This window comes from Panthera leo, chromosome A1 (assembly GCF_018350215.1).
Source record: "Panthera leo isolate Ple1 chromosome A1, P.leo_Ple1_pat1.1, whole genome shotgun sequence".
NCBI classification, from domain to species: domain Eukaryota; kingdom Metazoa; phylum Chordata; class Mammalia; order Carnivora; family Felidae; genus Panthera; species Panthera leo.
This window is the reverse complement of record NC_056679.1, coordinates 210525882-210545862: the sequence shown is the minus strand read 5'-3', so window position 1 is coordinate 210545862 and position 19981 is coordinate 210525882. Positions and strand designations below refer to the sequence as shown.

General features: G+C 37.0%; 1 protein-coding gene across 4 annotated transcripts in view; it reads left to right on the top strand.

Moving 5' to 3' along the window:
• The window catches only part of SPEF2 (sperm flagellar 2), a 184102-nt gene that overhangs the window by 75002 nt on the left and 89119 nt on the right, over positions 1-19981 (top strand). For all 4 annotated transcript variants that reach the window (XM_042952165.1, XM_042952150.1, XM_042952160.1 and 1 more), the window contains 5 exons: positions 543-799; positions 8226-8334; positions 10804-10961; positions 13602-13766; positions 17225-17299. In XM_042952165.1, coding sequence (XP_042808099.1) covers positions 543-799; positions 8226-8334; positions 10804-10961; positions 13602-13766; positions 17225-17299 — 764 coding nt within the window. The remainder of the gene's footprint in view (positions 1-542; positions 800-8225; positions 8335-10803; positions 10962-13601; positions 13767-17224; positions 17300-19981) is intronic.

The following is a 19981-nucleotide window of genomic DNA, read 5'->3' as shown; positions in this document are numbered from 1 at the left end:
TCCATGCTGGGTCGGGCGGAGTAGGAAGAACTCTCCAGGTTGACATTGTGAGTATCCACAGTGTGGTAAGCTCGGTGCTGGGTTCTTAAAATGGATCATTTCAGTTTATCCTCATAATGCCCTGTAAAGTGTGTTATCCCACTATGTGTAGAAGAGAAACAGGTTCAAACCTATGACCACAAGCTAGAAAATGCAATGCTTATTTACCTAAGTGAGGAGATCAGTTTGTATGAAGTAAGTGATTCAAGACTGTGAGAGACAAAGAGTTATAGGGAGGCAAGTTGTGGCCAGTTAATTTTAAATACCACGTTACGGCCTCTGAAATATCTTTGGAGGGCAGCAGGGACCTACAGAAAGATTTTAAGCAAAGGAGTGATTGTGGTGTATTAATAAGCCTCATCTTAGCTGTAAAGTAATAAAATTTGTGCCAAAGGAGGTTAGTGTGGAGTTGAAGGAAAGGTAAAGACAAGACTCATTGTATTGCTACTTCCAGAGTACTTGTATCTATCAAAATGTTAATGGTTTGTGCATTTTCAATTTAGTAAGATACCTGTGGATCAAGGATGGGTCTTGGATGGTTTTCCAATGACATTAAACCAAGCAAAGCTTCTGGAGGAAGCTCTCACGGGCTGCAACAGAGAGGTCCTAGAAATGGAGGAAAAGAAAGCACAAATATCCACATTGGCTGTTGATACTAAAGCCTCCAAAGAAGTTCCTCTTCCTCCTTCTGCATTTGATTTTGTCATGTTATTAGATATTTCAGATAATTCCTCACTGGATCGCATGAATGACACGATGGGTAAGCTGGCTACTTTTCCCCTTTGTTTTGATATTCTTTTTTGTAACTCAAAGCTCTTTATTCATTTCTTCTTTGACTGAATGGGTGAGTATTCCCATTTGCAATTAGGAGTGGTAATAAGAAATCCATTTCAGATTTTCCAAAGAATTATCTAGCAGAGCACGTTTGCCTCCTGCTTTAACTGTTGCTGTTCAGCACTGTAGAGAACTAGCAGAGAATTCTATGCCAACTGCAAGCATTTCACTGAACACTTCCCTCAATTTGGCAGCTTCCCTAGCACAGAGGTGCCCTTTTTGAGACTTGCATGCATGGAGAAGCTTCTTGTGGCTGTTTAGTACATCTTGGTGGGTCACATCTAATGAAGGTCATAAATCTCATCTGTTCTGCAAAGCAAGGATCTGATAACTTCCTTCCCCGAGATTGTGTGTGAAGTCAGAGAAGCAGTATCAGTTGGCTGAAGTCCTCACATGGGGGGGTTGAATAGTCTTTCCAGTAGTCATGGTTTGTTTAAGTACTTTTTGTCATTAGAATGAAAATATTACTTTATTCCACAAATGAAATACTTACGGGGAAAACAGATCTTCTTGAACCTTCTCTTGTCAACTCATGAGGTATTTATTTGACCAAGGGAAAGTTACTTCATTATTCTAAACCTGAGTTTCACAATCTACATAATAAAATGCCTCATTGTAGTTTTACAGATGTGAAAGGAAAACTGACACTACTGACACCAAATTGTGGAATTCCTACACTACCCCATTCTCCAGTTCTTGGGAGACACCAAATTGTTCTACAGTTTAATTCAGTTCTGGCACTACCTACTGGTAAATTAGGGAAGACTCCACAGGTTAAGGGCTCAGCCCCATAAGACTGCCCCCAACTTCAGATTCCAATTTCAAGTAGTAGATCCCCTGGTTACCCACACTTCTGTATGATGTGGCTACAAATCAGGAGTTTCCATAACCCTTCCTCAGGTTTGAATTTGCTATAATGACCCATAAAACTCACAGAACACTTACTATTACTGGTTTATTATAAAGGACATCATAAAAGATACAAATGAACAGCCAGATGAAGAGGAATATAGTGCTAGGTCTAGAAGAGTCTCAGGCTCAGAAGCTTTGGTCTCCATGGTGTTTGGGTTACACTACCCTCCTGGCATGTGGATGTGTTCATCATTCCAGAAGCTCCCTGAACCCCTTAGTTTAGAGTTTTTATGGCAGTTCTAATAAGCATGATGGATTAAATCATTGGCCATTGGTGATTGATTCATCTCTCAACCCCACTCCCCTTCCTAGAAGTCTGGGGTCAAGGCTGAAAGTTCCAGCCTTCTAATCACATGGTTTGTTCCTCTGGCAACCAGGCCCCATCTTCTAAGAGTCATCTCGTTAACATTAACTCAGGTAATGTTGCAAGGGGCTTATTATGAATAAGAAAAAATGCTCCTTATACCTATCTCTCAGGAAATTACAAGCGTTTTCCAAGCTCTTTGTCAAGAGCCAGAGACAAAGACCAAACATGTTTCTCTTATTATATCACAATATCACAGACATTAAATAAGATACATGTAAAACACTTAGGATAGTATCTGGTACATGTTAATAAACATGTAACAAATACATCAGTAAGAATTATGAAAGACTTTGAAATGGACAAGAGATTATTGGGTATTCTTTCAGTAGAAAGCTAAGTATAGTCTTTTGGACCCCTTTGGACTATCTGCATCTATGGGAGTCTGTGCCTTTCATTGGGTTTGATTCAGATCTTCTATGACTCTGTAAATTATAGGAAACTGAGAGCAATTCAAACGATTCTTGTCCATAGACATGCAAATGAATTTTAATCAATATATAATTAATTTCTAAACTTTTGAAGAGATTACAAGTATTAGATTTTCATCTATTAGTTTTCTAATTAGTTTTCATCTATTAGTTTCATCTATTTTAGCATTCCTGATTGTAGATAGCCTATTATCCAATTCTTATTTGAACTGATGTAACATCCTACTGGTTCTCTCATTAATTGAAGAGTTAAATCATGACATTTTACCTTTGTTTGAGAGTCTTGATTTTACTTTTATAAAAAAAATCCTTTAACAAATGGTAATATTTATCTTTCTTTTATTACTGCTTTATTACTAATACAATGACATTCAGAGGTGGGAGAGACCTAAGGGATCATCTATTTCCATGCTTTCATTTATAGATGGGAATTTAAAGCATGAGCACTTGACTTGTCCAAGGTCACATTCATCCTTATTTTGAGTTAGTGTAATTTTGAGGTCTTCTTTTATCATTTACCTAAATAAAATGACAAAACCATTAGATACTACTTTAGCTGTTGAGCACAGTAGTTTAAACTGGATCCTGTCTAGCAAATCTTAAAAGAGAGAACTTACTTCTATCCATGAAAGGGAGTAGGAGCAATGCTGACTGTAGTAATGACTCTGCTTGTCCAGCTAACTCCCCCTCCTGTTCAGGACATAGCTGAGATTGGCTGCCAGCACTGCCAATTCATGGCCCACTGGTGGCAGAACAGGACCCTGAACTCAAGATCAGTCTGACTTGAAAGTGGGTATGTCAAGTTGTTATAAAGTACACACACAGACCTGTTGGGGAGAAGGTCCCTGAAAGCTGAATATAACTCTACGAGAGCCGCAGAAGGTTTGCCTACCCTCTGGGGGCTCCAAAGGAAGCATATTGTGGTATGTTTCAGAAACAGAAGGAAATCAACTGGCAACAATTTTTCAAGAAGTCCAACTCAATCCAGTTTGAGTTCTTTCAATTCCCTATCAAAATTATATGATGAGTGATTCTGGCAAATTTGTCAAAGCTGATGTTATCATCTAACTTGTTTAAGTCCTTGGGTGGCTCAGTCAGTTGAGCATCCGATTCTTGATCTTCGCTCAGGTCATGATCTCATAGTTCATGGGATCAAGCCCCAAGTCAGGCTCCACACTTGGGATTCTCTCTCTCCCGATATCTCTGCCCCTCCCCTACTCTCCTTCCCCTGGGTGCTCTCAAAATAAATAAATAAACTTAAAAAATAAAATAAATTGTTTAATTTCTTTATTCTTGACCCTTGACTTATAATTAGGCTTTAAAATGCCCTTCCTCCCCTACCACAGGGAGTACTTCTCCTTTATCAAATTTTGTGCACATATACACATAAATAATCATATTTATATACCCTCAGAAATTAGTATTAAAGCACAGTGTGATTTTTCTTTTTACCATACATTTCTAACATTGCGTATTTCTTGGTTTGAAGTTAACTGAGCCCATTGTTGGGTTTAGGCCAACTAAACCATTAAAACTAGTATGAAATCATTAACTTTATAATTCTTACTTATTTTGGTCAGAATTGAGTATGCTAAATATGTCCACAACTTTGAAAATCAATCTGTAGCTTTCATATTTTAAAGTATTTCAGTTGAGAAAAAGTGTTATTCTTTCATATCTTAAGATTTTTCTAAAAAAAATATTTTTCTTTCTTGAAATATAAGGTTAGAATGGTCTTTGAAATTTCCTCTTGTTAGTCAAAACCCCACTTAAACTGTTTAGACAGTTTTTTTTAGACAGTTACTTTTTCAGATAAAATTCTAACCTTCTACAATATTTTGTTCATTCACATATTCATTTTTTATTTATAACATGATGCCAGACATTGTGCTAGGCACTGGATGTAGAGTAATAAAGAAGAAATGGATCCTACCTTCAAGGAATTTAGTGGACATTGTAGCTAAGGAACCAAGGGATTGCAGTCTAGAGTTGTGTGTCTAACATGGCAGCCACTAGCCACACATGCCATTTAAACTAATTAAAATTAACAAATTAAAAATTCAGTTCTTCAGTCACACTGGCTATGTTTTATGTACACATATGGCTAGTGGCTGCCATATCATACAGCAGTGGTGTAGAATGTTTCCATCATCTTAGAAAGTTCTGTTGGATAGCACTGGTCTAGAGTGAAGGGAGCTAAAATGGCACCACTAGTAAACATTTATCTAAGATTTATAATTTGCCAGGAACTGATAATAAACAAATGAAAGGCAAGTCCCTATCCTCAAGTAGTTGACAATATAGTGTAAAAAGAAGTGAAAGTAAGCTGATTATATAATATAGTTAGTTGTGTGTTATAATAGGTGTGCCCAGCATGAGTAGAGGTTGACCAGTCCAAGAAAGGGAGAGAGGTAGAGAGAAACACATCACAAATCTTGGCAAGTGAGCGTGGTCCATCTAGACAACAGCAAGTACCTTAGTAGGGCTGAGAGGCAGCAAGGTATGGAAGAGGGGCAGAAATGGGCCTGCAGAGTAGGCATGGGCCAGCCAAAACTTTCGCCCCAAGTTAAGGTATTTGAACATTTTCCTGAAGCCATGTCAAGTCACTGAATGGTATTGAAGCTGAGATTTATGCAATTAGATATGCTTTTTATAATGTCCATTCTGGCTCAGGGTGGAGGATGCATTGGAAGGGAGTAAGATTGGAAACAAAAAACAAATGAGAAAATTCTTATCCTCTGAAAAACAGCAGAGGCATTACAAAAGCTGGGAGGGGCAAGATGGGAATGGTCAGCTTCAAGTGGTATTTAGGAGGCAAACTACAGAATTCAGTGATCAGTGAGGACAGGAGACATGCCACAGGGAGAACAGGATGACCACAAGTTTCTGACCCACACAGTTTTGATTGATGATACCATTTACTTAGAGAATATGAAAAGAAATACATAGAGATTCTTTAGGGAAACGTTGAGTTTGAAGTGCGTTTGGGACTTTTCAGCTAACATGTTCATAGAACAGTTCTCCAAATGGGACTAGATGTCAGGAAGGAAGCATGCGCTGAAGTTAAGGATTTGAAGGTGCAAGATATCACCTAGGAGTAAAAATGTACTTTAAAGAGAGATCCATGATGACCCCCAGAAAACATCAGAGTTTTCTGGGAAGAGCAAAGGAAGAAGTGTTTAGAAGCAGCAGCTAGAGAGGAAGAAGGCCAGGGAAAGTAGTGTCTCATAAGCCAAGACAGATTTTTTGAAATAAAGTTGTACTATTTTTATCCCAGACCAGTAGGGGCTGGGGTCCTGAGGTCCAGGCTGGGGTATGGGAGCCCAGTCTCCAAGGTCAGGTTCAGCATGCTGTCCTGCAATGTTTTAGTCTATGGAGAAGCCTGAAGAACAACATCACAAGGAAGCAGCCTATAGCCAGAGCCAGGTGGGCCCAAAGGCTGAGCATCAGTCCAGCCAAGGCTGAGCGGAGAGGAATGCCCCAGACTCAAAGCCAACAGGGAGACCTAAGGATAGGGAAACAGGCAGTTTAGGAGCATAAGACTGTGTCAGAATGGAAGATGAAGTGTGGCTTGGGCTTTCAGCTAGTGCTTCGGTCTCTTGTCCAGGCTGAGTGGGAGCAGCAGTGTTCATAATATGAAGAGAGGTACAGAGAAGTTTTGAGTGCAGGCTCTGGATCGTTAACATCCATGACTAATAGTAACTGGGAAGAAACAGGAGGCTTCCAGGGCTGATAATGTTTGTTCATTGCTCTGGGTACTGTTTCCAGTTCGTGAAGTCACTGAGCTATATATTCATGTGTGCATTCTTTTTGTCAGGTATAATTCAACAAAAAGTTTGAAAATTAAAAACAAGTCCAGAGCCTGGAGTCAGATTGACTGGAGTCAAACCCCTTCTTTGTCATTTGTAAGCTGTGCAATTACAGAATCACAATCTTGCTTTACAGGTTATGTTGTAAAAACAAGATAACATGTAAAAGTATTTAAGAATTGTATGCTGAATTTTACCTATAAATACAACAGAGAAAGCAAGTAAGATAAGGACTGAAACATATGCATCGGCCTTGATGGGTTTTGGTGACTGGAATGAGAGCTGTTTCAATGGAGTAGGAGACTGGGAAGGATGGTCTGGGGTGGATTGAAGCATGAATGGGAGGTGAGGAGGTGGAGAGCCTGAGTGAAGATAACTCTCAAGAAACTTATCTCATATTATCTATCTATCTATCTATCTATCTATCTATCTATCCATTCATCCTATCAGCTGATTTTTAAGCCAAGTAATTAGTGAGATTACAAATTAAAAAATTGTGTATTTTTCTTCAAAGCTGTCTACCGGTGCAAGTGTAGACTTGGAAAGAGAGATAAATATCATCTGAGGCTGGTGTAGCAGAAGGACACAGATTGAAGTTGTTAGATGAGGGAGAGAAGCTGAAGTGTTCAACCATTCAACTCAGCTTTGCTAGAAAATAAAGTGAAGTCAGGATAATGCTGGTAAATTTGGGGGAAAGGGTGTAGGAATTTAGGGACTGGATGAATGTTGAAGAGATTCATCATATATGGGAGTGCTAGAAAGAAACAGTTGGAGTGTAGGTCATTAAGATTGCAGGGATGGAGCCATTCAAGGTCCAGGATGTGGACACGGTCTTGGAAAGAGTGCCAGAAGTGGAGAGAAGGGGAAGGGACCAGTGCCAGGGTGGAGTTTGGGAAGAGGAATGCTGATCGATGTGCTGAAGGCCTTGACAAACTTGAGATAGTGACCATGACATGGTGCATGATAGCACCTCCTGAGAAGAACTCCCACACTCTTCTTCCATCACTCATCACTGGTGTCAGTAATCTTTTGGTTTTATAAATAACCTAAAATCATTATTCTGTATTCTAAATCACTTCATCTTTTTCTATCCTCAATGTAGATGGAGAAAAATTGATTGCTATATCCTGTGGGGGTCCTCCATTTTCCTGAATACTATTAGTTCAGTCTTCTGTGTTCTCTTGCATTGATTAAATTCCTTTTAGTCTAGTTCAAGACTGTCTTTTCTCTTTATGATTTTCCATTTATTCTAAGTTCATGAATGTTTTGGACTTGTACCACTAACCCCAAATAGGACTCAATCAGAGCTGTTGAGGATGTTTTTGGTTTTGGTCACTTGTGGTCAGTTCTTTTATGTCTATTCTCTAAGGAAAGATCATAAAATCTAGAAAGAAATGTAATTTACTTTATTGGATTGTAGCATAATAGCGACAAATAATTTTTACACATATTTGACTTTATGGCCACCCTGTTATTTCATTCTTAATCTTTACACCAGAGTGTTGATTTTCTAATTGTTTTTTCCTAGTGTATTATTCATGATGGCCCATCACTTTATATTCTAACCTCTTCAGAGTCAATCCTGAAATCCTCTACATTGAAACTACAGCTCCTCTTTAATGTTATATCGTATTTTGTTTTCCTCAATTTTGAAGGAAAATTTGAATTTTGATCCCAAAACTATACTCTTTCTTTTCATGTTGTTAAACATTTTTATTAATATTGGGCCAATGGCATGATCATATCTATTTGACTTTCTTGCATCAGTACATTGTAGCAGTGCTACTGCAACTTTGCTTTAGCAAATTATCTAATTAACTAATTTTTATATCATAGCTGAAGCATTTTCAAGTGAAACACCTCATGAAGAAATCACTCAACAGGTAGCTGCTGAAAACCAGGATATGGATAAAGACCAGAATTTAAGAGATCAGATTCAGCACAGGTTAGTTTAAAACTCAATGTCCTGGGGCGCCTGGGTGGTTCAATCTGTTAAGCCACCAACTTTTGATTTTGGCTCAAGTCATGATCTCATAGTTCGTGAAATGGAGCCCCACATTAGGCTCTGTGGTGACAGCACAGAACCTGCTTGGGATTCTCTCTCTCCCTCTCTCTCTCTCTGCCCTTTCCCCACTGGTGCACAGAGTGCTCATACATGCACACTCTTTCTCTTTCTAAATAAATAAATAAACTTTGAAAAAATAAATAAATAAAACTCAATGCCCTACTTCTTAATTTTTGCCCTTTGAATGGACTGACACCCAGTCACTTCGAAATGATCAGATCTAGAAAAAAAATGTATTTTCCAGCATTCATTCATTTTACTTTTACAAGTAAAAAAAAAAAAAACTAAATAGCTTTGATGTTAAGTGAAATATTCATGTGCTAGATTTAATATTCAGAGCATAAGTCATCATAAACTAGGAAGAGGAGAATCAAATCAGGCAACACTTCCTTCTATGGTTCATTATATGGAATCCTAGTTTAGCCCTCATTCAGCAAATGCCAGTCGAAGGTCATGATATTTGAAAGAGCTAGGCATCAGACCACAGACTGTAATTTAAAACTATTTCCATTTTGCTAAAATGCTGTTATACAAAAATAAACAAACAAAAACACCCATTCTCTTGGTCATGTGCAGTGTGTTCACTGGGAAAGAAAACTTAGACAATGTTATGAAACCCAGAGAAGTCTAAAAATATGATGTGAGCCAGAGAAAAGTAATCTATTCTCAAGGAAGACAAAGTTTCAAAAATCATTCCAAGATTATTTGTGAGTCAAGCAAGTAAGTCTGAGCTATCTACAGTTAAATATTTCTTTGATTTCTGTCTGTAAGAGAAAAATAGATGACCTCAGCTGGTAGCTACCAAGAGAAGTGTGCTCAGAGTTAACTCTATGATGAAATGCAGGTGATCTTTCTTTAGATTTTCCTTAGTGGAACAAAATTACACTAAATGGTGGCATTTTCAAATTTTCTTTTACTCTTTCATATACAATAAAACCTACGTTTGTGAGCATAATTCTTCCGGAACATGCTTGTAATCCAAAGCACTTGTATATCAAAGCAAATTTCCCCATAAGAAATAATGGAAACTCAAATAATTTGTTTCACAACCCAAAAATATTCATAGAAAAATATTACAATACTGTAATGTAATATAATATAAAATAATAAAGAAAATACAAGATATAAAGAAAAATAAATTAACCTGCACTTGCCTTTGAAGACATTCATGGCTGGTGTGAGGGAGGTGAGAGAGGAGGGTTATGGTGTAGGACAACTTTCAGTATCACTAATGGAATTACTGCTATCTATTGGCTCAATGAAATCTTTTTATTTTCATGCAACTTTAACAAGGAACCTACCAATGACATTTGCTTTTGCCTCCTTTTGAGGATTTCACGGAAATGTGACATTGCATTGTCATTAAAGAGATTCGTTGCTCACACTGCTACAGCCTTATTCAGGTGGTGCTTTTCTACAAAATTTTGCACTGTTTCCCACCTTTTACACATCTCCCTAATCTCATTTTCCCTTCCTCCTTTGCAGATGAGATGCAGACATAGACTTCTTACAAAATCTTACAATTTCTGCCACTTGCACACCTCATTGGTCCTTCTCAATGATTTCCTTCTTAACTTCTACCATAGTCATCTCCTTCTTACCACCTTTCTTTTCAACCTTTTCCTGCATGGGGGCCATTGTGTATGTCCACACAGATGTTGACAATAGTAGGGTATTAATAAATTCTTGTTGTATACTATATTTAATGTAACTGGCAATAAGGCAGAAGAGGAAACGGTCTATATCTGCAGGCAGCCTGACCTAGAATGAAGCAAAGCATTCCTAAGTTTACTCTTGAATGTAAAAGCAAAGAACTGTCCATAGGTGCTTGGAAGCGACAAAAAACACACTAATGCCAATTGTGGGCACCCTCAAATGTTCTTAAAAGTCTCTGATTTCTGCCAAACACCACGGCCTGAGACCAAGCATCTGAGCATGGGAGATGATCACCCACAGTCCTTCAGAGAGAAAGAGAGAGAAAGAAGAACCATTGGCTCAGTTGTGATCATGTGACATTCAGCCTCACGTACTACTCATATTGCAGGACATCGCTCATTTATCAAGTTAAAAATAAATTTAAAAAAATAAAAGAAATGTTTGCTTGTCTTGCGGAACACTTGCAGAGCAACTTACCCACAATCCAAGGTTTTACTGCATTTCAAAAAATATGGCTTGATTGTATTAAATAATTTCTTCTTCAAAGTAAATAATTTCTTAGAGTTGCTTTTTCAGTTTTAACTATATCGGTAGCTTATTTTTTTTCATTATACATGTCAGGTAAATCATGCATCATGTTACCCAAATATTTTAATTGGTATATGATATTCATACAGTATTTTTATTTTGCAGAATTATAGGCTTCTTGGACAACTGGCCTTTATTGGAGCAATGGTTTACAGAACCAGAAAATATTTTGATAAAAATCAATGCTGAAGTAGATAAAGAATCTTTATGCCAAAAAGTAAAAGAAATGTTTATGACTGAAGTAATGAAAAAAGAGAATAAAGGTAATTACATTTCTTTATAATTTTGAACATATATAACTAAATGTGTGGTTTTAATGAGTTTAGGAGAAAATGAAAACGTGATTGCAGAGTTCTGTCTTTTATTTGAGTAGTACTGTCTGCAAGTATCTTCTGATTTTAACTCTCTGCTGCAGATATTTCTAAAATAAGACATTTTTCTCTCTTTGTTTTAATTTAATCAAAAGAAGTAATCTCACTGAAAACATTGTTTTCATGTGGAAAAAAAAATAGCTGAGTTAAAATGAAGAATGTTATAGAGAATGGTACAGATGTCAATGTTAACCTCAGGACTTTAACCCTCCTTTTAGGATGTAAATTCTGGGCAGTTCATTTAAAATTATTACAATTGGTCAATTTACTGATTATTAGCTACTTATTTTAAGCCTTCTTCTGGAATACATCTTATTACATTAAACCATCCTGACCTCTTTCCTCCTTCATTCAACCAAAAATAATTGCCCCCTAACTTTTCATAGTATCATTGAAACATATTACTGAAAGGGATCTTAGGCCAATACACTGCCAAAGCCAGACTTCAGTGGAGAATTTTATCTTTGCAAAATGATTTGAGAAATAAATCTTTCCCTTTTGTTTATCAGGCACCTCTAATTGGGGCGCCTGGGTGGCTTGGTGAGTTAAGCATCCGACTTCAGCTCAGGTCATGATCTCACAGTGAGTTCCAGCCTAGAGCCTGCTTCCGATTCTGTGTCTCCCTCTCTCTCTGTCCCTCCTGTGCTTGCTCTCTGTCTCTGTCTCTCTTTCAAAAATAATAAACATTAAAAGAAAAAAGGCACCCCTAATTGTATTGACAACTGCAGTTTCTTGGTATAATAAAAATGGCCAAAGTTAATAATACCACAAAGATTCTAAAGCTGCCTTGATAGAAGGCTCTCTCCTGTCACTACATTTAAGACCTAATCACCATAATGTATCAATTAACTGACACCAAAATAGTACATAGGTATAAGCCATGAAAATCTTTAGATTTTCACTTAGTGAGCCAAAATTACAGTAAAGGTTTCCTGAAACAGTGGCATTTACAAATCTTCTCTTACTCTTTCATATATTTCAAAATATATGCCTTGATGGTATTAAACAATGTATTATTTAAGAGGCTGAACATGTTATTTGATAGAAATTAGGCTGGAGGACAGAGTAAACCTCCCAAAACAATCTTAGAGTCTTTGTTGGGAGGCAAAAACACCAATTTTAAGGTATAGCTTCAAACATCTACAGGTTAGAAATTTGTTTTTGTCAGAGTCATTTCAACATTTTCCTCAAGATTTTACATTCTAACCACTGAATACGTTAACAAACTCAACTGCTACTTATTTGCATTCCTACTGGTTAAGCACTTTAACAACTATTTTATCATTAAAACCATAAACACTGACTGACCCCAGCCCAGTACTCTGAATTAAACATCCTGATTAATTTGAGAAAATAAAAAATAAAAGGATACGGTACTTCCATATATATTCTGAGGTGAAAAATGACTATAGTGTACTATTAAATAGGAAAAAGCTGGTATATATAAAATTGTCCCGTTTTTAAATGTTTGTTTGTTTTTGAGAATGAGAGCATGCAGGGAGGGACAAAGAGAGAGGGAGACAGAGGATCTCTCAAGCAGGCTCCATGCTGACAGCAGAAGGCCGGATGTAGGGCGTGAACCGGTGAGATGGGGACCTGCACCAAAGTCAGACCTTGAGCCACCCACTGAGCCACCCAGGCGCCCCTGCTCTATTTAAAACTTCAAAAGCTGCCCCACAGCACTTCTGATCCTGTTTATTCTTCTGTTTATTTTCTCCACAGCACTTAACCACCTCTCAACCCCTTGTATAAATTATTCATCAGGCTTATGGTTTGCTTCCCATCACTAAAATGCAAGCCTCACAAGGCAGTGGTTTTTCCCTTTTGTTTTACTGATCCATCTCTGGCAACCAGAACTGTGCCTGCTATTGATTTTACTACTACTAATTTTATTGGCAGTAGTGGTGGGAGTTTTATCTTATTGTTATGACCCTTCCTTTACTTCAAGGCACAATTGAAGTTCAATAAAATAGTCGCTGTGTGAATTAACGAACTGCTAAGAAGACTTAAGTACAATGCACCATTCTAAGTGCTTTGTGTGTATTTACTCCCAGAAATCAGTGCGGTGAGGTGAAGTCTGTTTCCTCCACGCCCACAAGACCTCTGTCACATTGCTCTTTACCTTCTCTTCATGCTTTCTTCACCTTGGTTTTCCACCGGGAATTTTGGAATAATCCTTTATTTTCCTATTCCACTGCATTAGCTACATCTAGGTTGTCACTTTTACATTTGGCACCCCTCAATAAGCCTTTCTACCTGCTATACACGGGCACACAGACACCCACACCATCATCATCATCATCCTCCTCTCCATCACCATAAAAGGCAAGAAAATAGCATGTCTAACTAGGCAGAGAAGGCTTCAGATCCTAGTTTTAAGGACTGGATGATTTAAAGGAGAGCCTTAAAACATGAACTGAGCCTTAAATCAGCAAGGGGAATTTTATATTAATTTAGGCTTATCTTGGTTCAAGTGAAATAGCGGGTGTCTAGAGTCTCTACTAAAAGTTCATTCTTATCATCTTTTTGAAGTTAAAAAGAAATTAGAAGAGAAGGAAGCTGAGAAAAAGGAAGAAGTTCCCCTGGCTGAGCCTCCACCCCCACCTCCCCCTCCACCTGAGCCAGAAAAAGAGAAGGAGACCCATCCTCAGCGTGAGCATTCAAAAACTCCTGCTGCAAAAGGGAAACCACCATCAGGTGATTGACAGAATAATTTATAATCCTCTGCCAGTTTCTTATTTTCACTTAGATAAGAATTATAAATAACAGTACCAATGCGTTCACTCAGAGTTAGACTTTAAGCAACTTCAATAGTATGAAACCAAGTGATGACTCAGATGAAAGTGGAAAAGCCCTTAGTAGCTATGGTTGTCACAAAGCCCAGGTACTTTACTGTGTAGGAGGGAGTCTGAGGTCCTCATACCCAGTTCTCGATTAGAAGAAGACCACAGATGAGAATAGGGAGGGCACAGAGAATAACCAGAAAGAACTTAGAGCAGATCAAAAGTTCAGACATCTGTTTGCTGAACCATAGACTTATGTTTTTGTAGAGTGAGAACATCTTCAGAAAATGAGTTAGTATAGCCAGTTACTCACAAGAATAAGGGGAAAAAATCAACAGACTTCATCAGAGACTAGAATTCCTATGTGACTTAATCATTAGTGTGAATTTATGTGACAATAAATGGATAGAAACAAGCACCTGGCATCTCAGTAACGTATATGTTTGTAATTTATAGCATACATGGGTAAAGCGTTTGTTTTGGCTTAAGTTCTTTCTAGATCCCGAAACACTAAGGACTATTAACTTCAGTGGTAGAGGATAGATATAATGACCAAAGTGAAGCGCTTAACTGTTACACTGCATGACATTGGTAGAATGTTAGTATCAGTTTGGTGCTGTGTATAGGAGACAAATTGTGGTCCTTGTTTCTAGTTGTAGCTTTGTGAAGCAGCTGGTTGTGCATTAAGGCTACCTAGGAATCCTTGATCTTGTGTGTTAGGATTGTATTTCTAAACTCCAGATCTTTCTGCCTCATGGAGAGATTTGAGATGGATGTGAAATTTTTAAGTTGAATTTATTTATATTAAACAAATAAATTTGAAGACTTAAGTAACATATATTATGGACCACTGTGTTCCAATAAAATGGGGCTTGACTAAAGGCAAAATACACAAATTCTAAAGAAATGTTTTGTATCATAGGAGCAATAAAGCACAAAGCCATAAATTAAATATGCACCCTTTTCTCACTGCCTCATTAGGAATTAAAAAAAAATCAGAGGTCTGGAGGAAAGATGGAAATCTTTAAAATGCTGTTTAGAACCAGGGAAGACAGTTATGACAGTGGCTCAAGTAAGCCTAGTGTTATCTAATATAGTCCTTTAACCCATGACCATGGCTCTCCCCACCATGACCTCCCCCTCAGTCTGCTCACAATCTGGAGGATCTAGGTATTTGAACCATTCCCTGAAACCAATCTCTAGTGGTTCTGGTTAGAACCCAGTTCAGTCTTTAAGTTTCTGAAGTTTGCTCACGATTTTAAAATTGTACTCTTGAATACTGTGCATTGAAGGAATAATAAAGCTTTGTTGCTTAAAAGAGTGCTTGTGTCTGTCTCTTTTTTTCACCAAGGACAGGCCTAATGCCTGATCTTTAAAAACGTATCCAAGTGTTAATCTCCAGAGGCCTAATTACTGCCTTCCAACAACGAGTTATCAAGTTATCGGAGAGAGATCTCAGAGCTTGAGGGCACTGATGGGTCAGTAGAGGGAGGCAGAGAAACCAAAACCGGCCTCTGCCCTTACAGCTCAGGGAGGCTTAGTTCAGCAATTTTAGGGGGAAAGTTTCTGGCAGGTTTGTTTATTTCTATGTAAATAATTTACAGTTTGTTTTTTCAAATGAGAGCATTTTCAGAAATGAAAGCCCAAGGCTTCTGAACATGCCCAGCTTAAATACCCAACTATGATCTTTAGAAGTTGAGATGAAAAAGGAATTATTTACAAAAATCAATCAATCAATCAATCAATCAGGATGGAAATAGAGTAAAGAGGGAGGCCAGTGCGCTGAGTACTAACAGTCATTTTGTCCCTGTATAATTCTACATTGTATATAGCTCTGCATTTTATATCTGCTTCAAATGTGCTAGGGATTAAATTTGAAAGAGTTCACAGTTATGTTCCATTAAAAGGGTTTATTACTAAATCCACTACCAAACTTCAGAATTTAATCTAAAACCAAAGTTGTCAATGTGACAGAATACAATAGTACAATATCCATGCTGCTATTGAAAAATATTTTTTGAGATTTCAGAATATATTTTGGAACTGATTTAAAAAATCAGAAGAAATTAGACTTGCCCACAGTGCCTTATAAATTCAGGTATCTCTATTTTTAACTTCTTTTCTCTGATGCCTTGTTTAGTACTCGTTTACAATTAGCTAAATAGTTGGTTACCCAAAGTATTGTTATTAAAGGAATTAGGAGCTTATCTAGACTTTATTGTTATGATGATGATGATGATGATGATGATGATGATGTTTATTTCTGAAAAAGCAACTAATTCAGTTGTTTGGATTTTGTTTATTGTTTGTTTATTTATTTTTTGAGTTTGGTGGTCAGCTATGTGGATTTTAAAAGTCCTTTTACAGAGGTTAACAAAGTTTCAGAGTTAATCCTTCCCTATTTCTTCTTATTTCTATGAATCCCTTATTTCTTTCTTATTTCTATGAATCCTTCCCTATTCCCTTCTTATTTCTATGAAATCTTGGTTGATGAATCTGAGAAGTAAATGTGATATGTGCTATGCATTTACACATTCTTATAATTATCACTTCTAAATGTAGATAATAGGTCATACATGGTGTCTCCATCATAGGTATTTAAACTGCCCCATATGTCCATCCTTCCAATGAAGAATAAACTGTAGCCCAGGGCAAAAGGTAGGTAATGATTGAAATTGTTTGGTGAATAATGTGGCATGTAGAGAACTTTTTCGAAGAACTAATTTATTGTTTGGAACACCTTACTGACCTTTAAATCATCAGTTTCCCATTTTCCCCCTTTCAGTATGATTTTGAACTAGAGTCCAAGGAATCCAAGATAAATATACACAAATCATTCTTTACATGACAAGTTATAGCCAGTGTAAAATGGAAATGTACAAGTCACGAGGCAACCAAGTGTGTGGGGTCAGGAAAAGTTCAAGGAAGCACCATCTCCAGTCAGTGTGGTTATTCAGCCCTTCCTCAAATTGTTTTTGTGTCATTCTTATTACAGATTTGGCTGTCTTATTTTATAAGGATCATTTAGTTGAAATAAATCAACATAGAGCCATATGCTTCAAACGGACTTGTAACTAACTTTTAACACTCTGCAGCCATGTTGCCTCAAAGAGTTTACAATCAAATCCACTGCCAAATATTGATATTGAACTTAGGACTGAACTGCCCAGTGTGACAAAATAGAATAGCACTATAAGGGCTGTCATTCAAGTTTTAATCCATTCTGTCTTCAGATTAATTTTAGCTCACCGCAAAGACCTCACAAAGATTACTGTTTATCTGTGAGAAATAACACTTGATTGCTTACCAATAATCTAGCCCGGGATAGTAAAGAAAATCATCAATAACTTTTATGTCTTGAATTTTGTTTAGAGCCCTTACATGGTAAGCAAGACTCTCCTCAAGAAGGAAAAGGGAAGAAAGGTGAAACTTCACTCAAAAGAAAAGGTACCGCAGATAAAGATAGACATGGTTCAATATGATTCTGCCTTTTATAACTGCCTCAATGAAAAGAGCCAGATTTGTATAGTAGAACACATACTATACTTCTCTTGGGCATTTGTAAACTAGAAGCTGTTACCAAAGAATATAACATCAATATTTCTATAGTTTGGATTTTAGCACAGGTCTTGCTGAGAAAAGTGATGCTTGTGGGAAATAATTTAGAGATATCTAATATACAGAACATCCATTCATCATAGAAATTATCAGTATTATTGGGCTAAGCTATGCCTTCAGAAAGCTCTATGCTGAACCCTGTTTTCTTGGGCTCCCATCAAATTGCCTTCACTGATAACGCGCGGTACAAAGTCCTCAACTCCCTTCACAATACAGCATAGCAGTGGAGGTGAAACTTTCCTTATACCAATAACAACCTGGCATTTTACGTTCTGAGGGGATGATATGCCTACTACATCATTTAATGGCCCCCATATGAAATTCTAGGTGAGAAATTTCATTCAGAATCAAGGGACAGGAAAATCTTTCTTCCTCTGAGTGGTTAGATAATTAGCACATCTAAATGATAGCTTTTCCTCTCTTGGCCGTCCAAAAGTTCACAGAGTGGCTATACCTGTGTGAGGGTACCAGGATCTCAATATCCGCTTTCAAATTCCTCTCCCCATTTTTTCCTTCCACTTTAAGTTGTCCTTGTCCTGACCCTAATTTCATTTAATTTTTTCTATTTTATTTTAACTATTTCTGTGAAATAAAGGGGATGTAGCTTTTTTTATGTAATTGATAGTTGGTAGAAAAAAAATCCCATTAGGCTCTTGAAAGCATATTAGTTAGATTTATGTTGAGGAGCTATAACAACAAATCGAACGTTGAGATGCAGTTATAAATATATACAGTTGACGTTTTCAGAGTATATTCAAATAGGGTTGTCATGAAGTGTGTACCTTTGTTTAATTTTTTATTACAAATTGTCAATGCAGTTGCAAGCCAAAAGTATGCAAGTTCACAAAATAATGGGCTGCAAAGGATCTTTATTTTGCCATTTAAAAATACATAACCAAGATCCCCAAAGAGAATCTCACCCTTTTCTGATTATGTAACATCATATATAACTGGAGCCACCTGGTCAGTTAACACTGAGATGTAAATTTTAGCTAAAATGTTAAGGGCTATAAGGGCTATAATTTTTGCTACCCATTTACATAATTTTCACATTTACATTATTTATTCCTTGCTTTCTCATTATGATCAACAAAAACAAATGAAGGATCATCATAGAATTTTCAAAAATATAAATTAAATATACTATGCACATTAGTTACCAAATCAAGTTAAACATAATAATGTACATACTTTAAGAGCATCCTTAGTTAAAAGCATACACACTCCAAACAAACCATAAGCAAATACAAGTTCAACCAGTAAAATATATACACTGGAGTCATGCAGTTAGTTCAATTTAAGTAACTAAGAACTTTCAAACATTTTTTGCTTTTATTTTACTGAATTTCTATTGTGTTTAATAATATTTGAAATAGGTGAACTTGCAATCATGATTTAGAAGTCTTTCTGTCACATAGAAATGCTGTTTTTCAGGATGTATAAGAGGATTTCCTTCATTAAAAGGAAATACGATTTTAATTCTTAGTATTTAAAATTAATATTGGTGGTGAACACTAGGGACTGATTATCTGTTTATCTCAGGTCATTTGATGCCATTATATTGAAACCATCTCTTATGGTGTAAGAAGCTATCTCTTTCTTCTGTCTTCAAACTTATCTGTATTTCCTGCTATTGACATCTATGACTCATTTCTGTTCTTCTCTGCATATCAGGTCAATCTTTACCCTTCTTCTCCCGGAATTTTGACACTAAATTGCCATTCACAAGTGTATTTTGGTGTTCTCAAAGTATTTCTTACTCTCTTCAACTCATCTGCCATTGTCCCACATTATAGCTACATAGAACAACAGCTTTTTCAACCCAATGACCTTACCTAACAGTTGTTAATTAGGAGCTAAATGAAGAAAGTTTTCCATAATCAACCAATTTCAGAAAATGCTGAGTTATGCCAAATTAAAAAGGTTTTAATTGCAGGACTTAAAAAAAATACATCAACACGCATCTCTAAGGGAGTTGGAGATACAATATGTAATATCCAAAAATATTTTGGCTGCAGAATTCTCTTACAAGGGTATGCATTGGAACCAGAGTTTTATGAAACAAACATTGGGGAATAGTGTTGTCTTTAACTCCACTGGCCTTCCCATGTATTGGTATTGGCATTGATCCAGTGCTTGCCTTCTGATTTGACTTATATTTGTAGGTGCTACCAGGCCACTTAGCAATAAATGTGATGTCAGTGTTAGAAACTTCAGTCACATTTAACTGAAAGGACATGGAAAAACAGAGGGAAGAAGATAAAAGGCTAATGAAATTGTAATACCTAGCTCTATCCACTGGGGCAGTGGCACTTGAAGTGTGGTCCTGGGACCAGTAGCATCCACATCACCCGAGAACTTACTGAAAATACAAATACTTAACCAGACCTGCTGAATCTATAACTCCTGCAGGGGCCCAGCAATTTTGTGTTTTAATAAGCCCTCTGGGGACTTCTGATGATCGCTACAATTGGAGAACCATTAAACTGGAGCCCAAGGCTGATTGCTCTC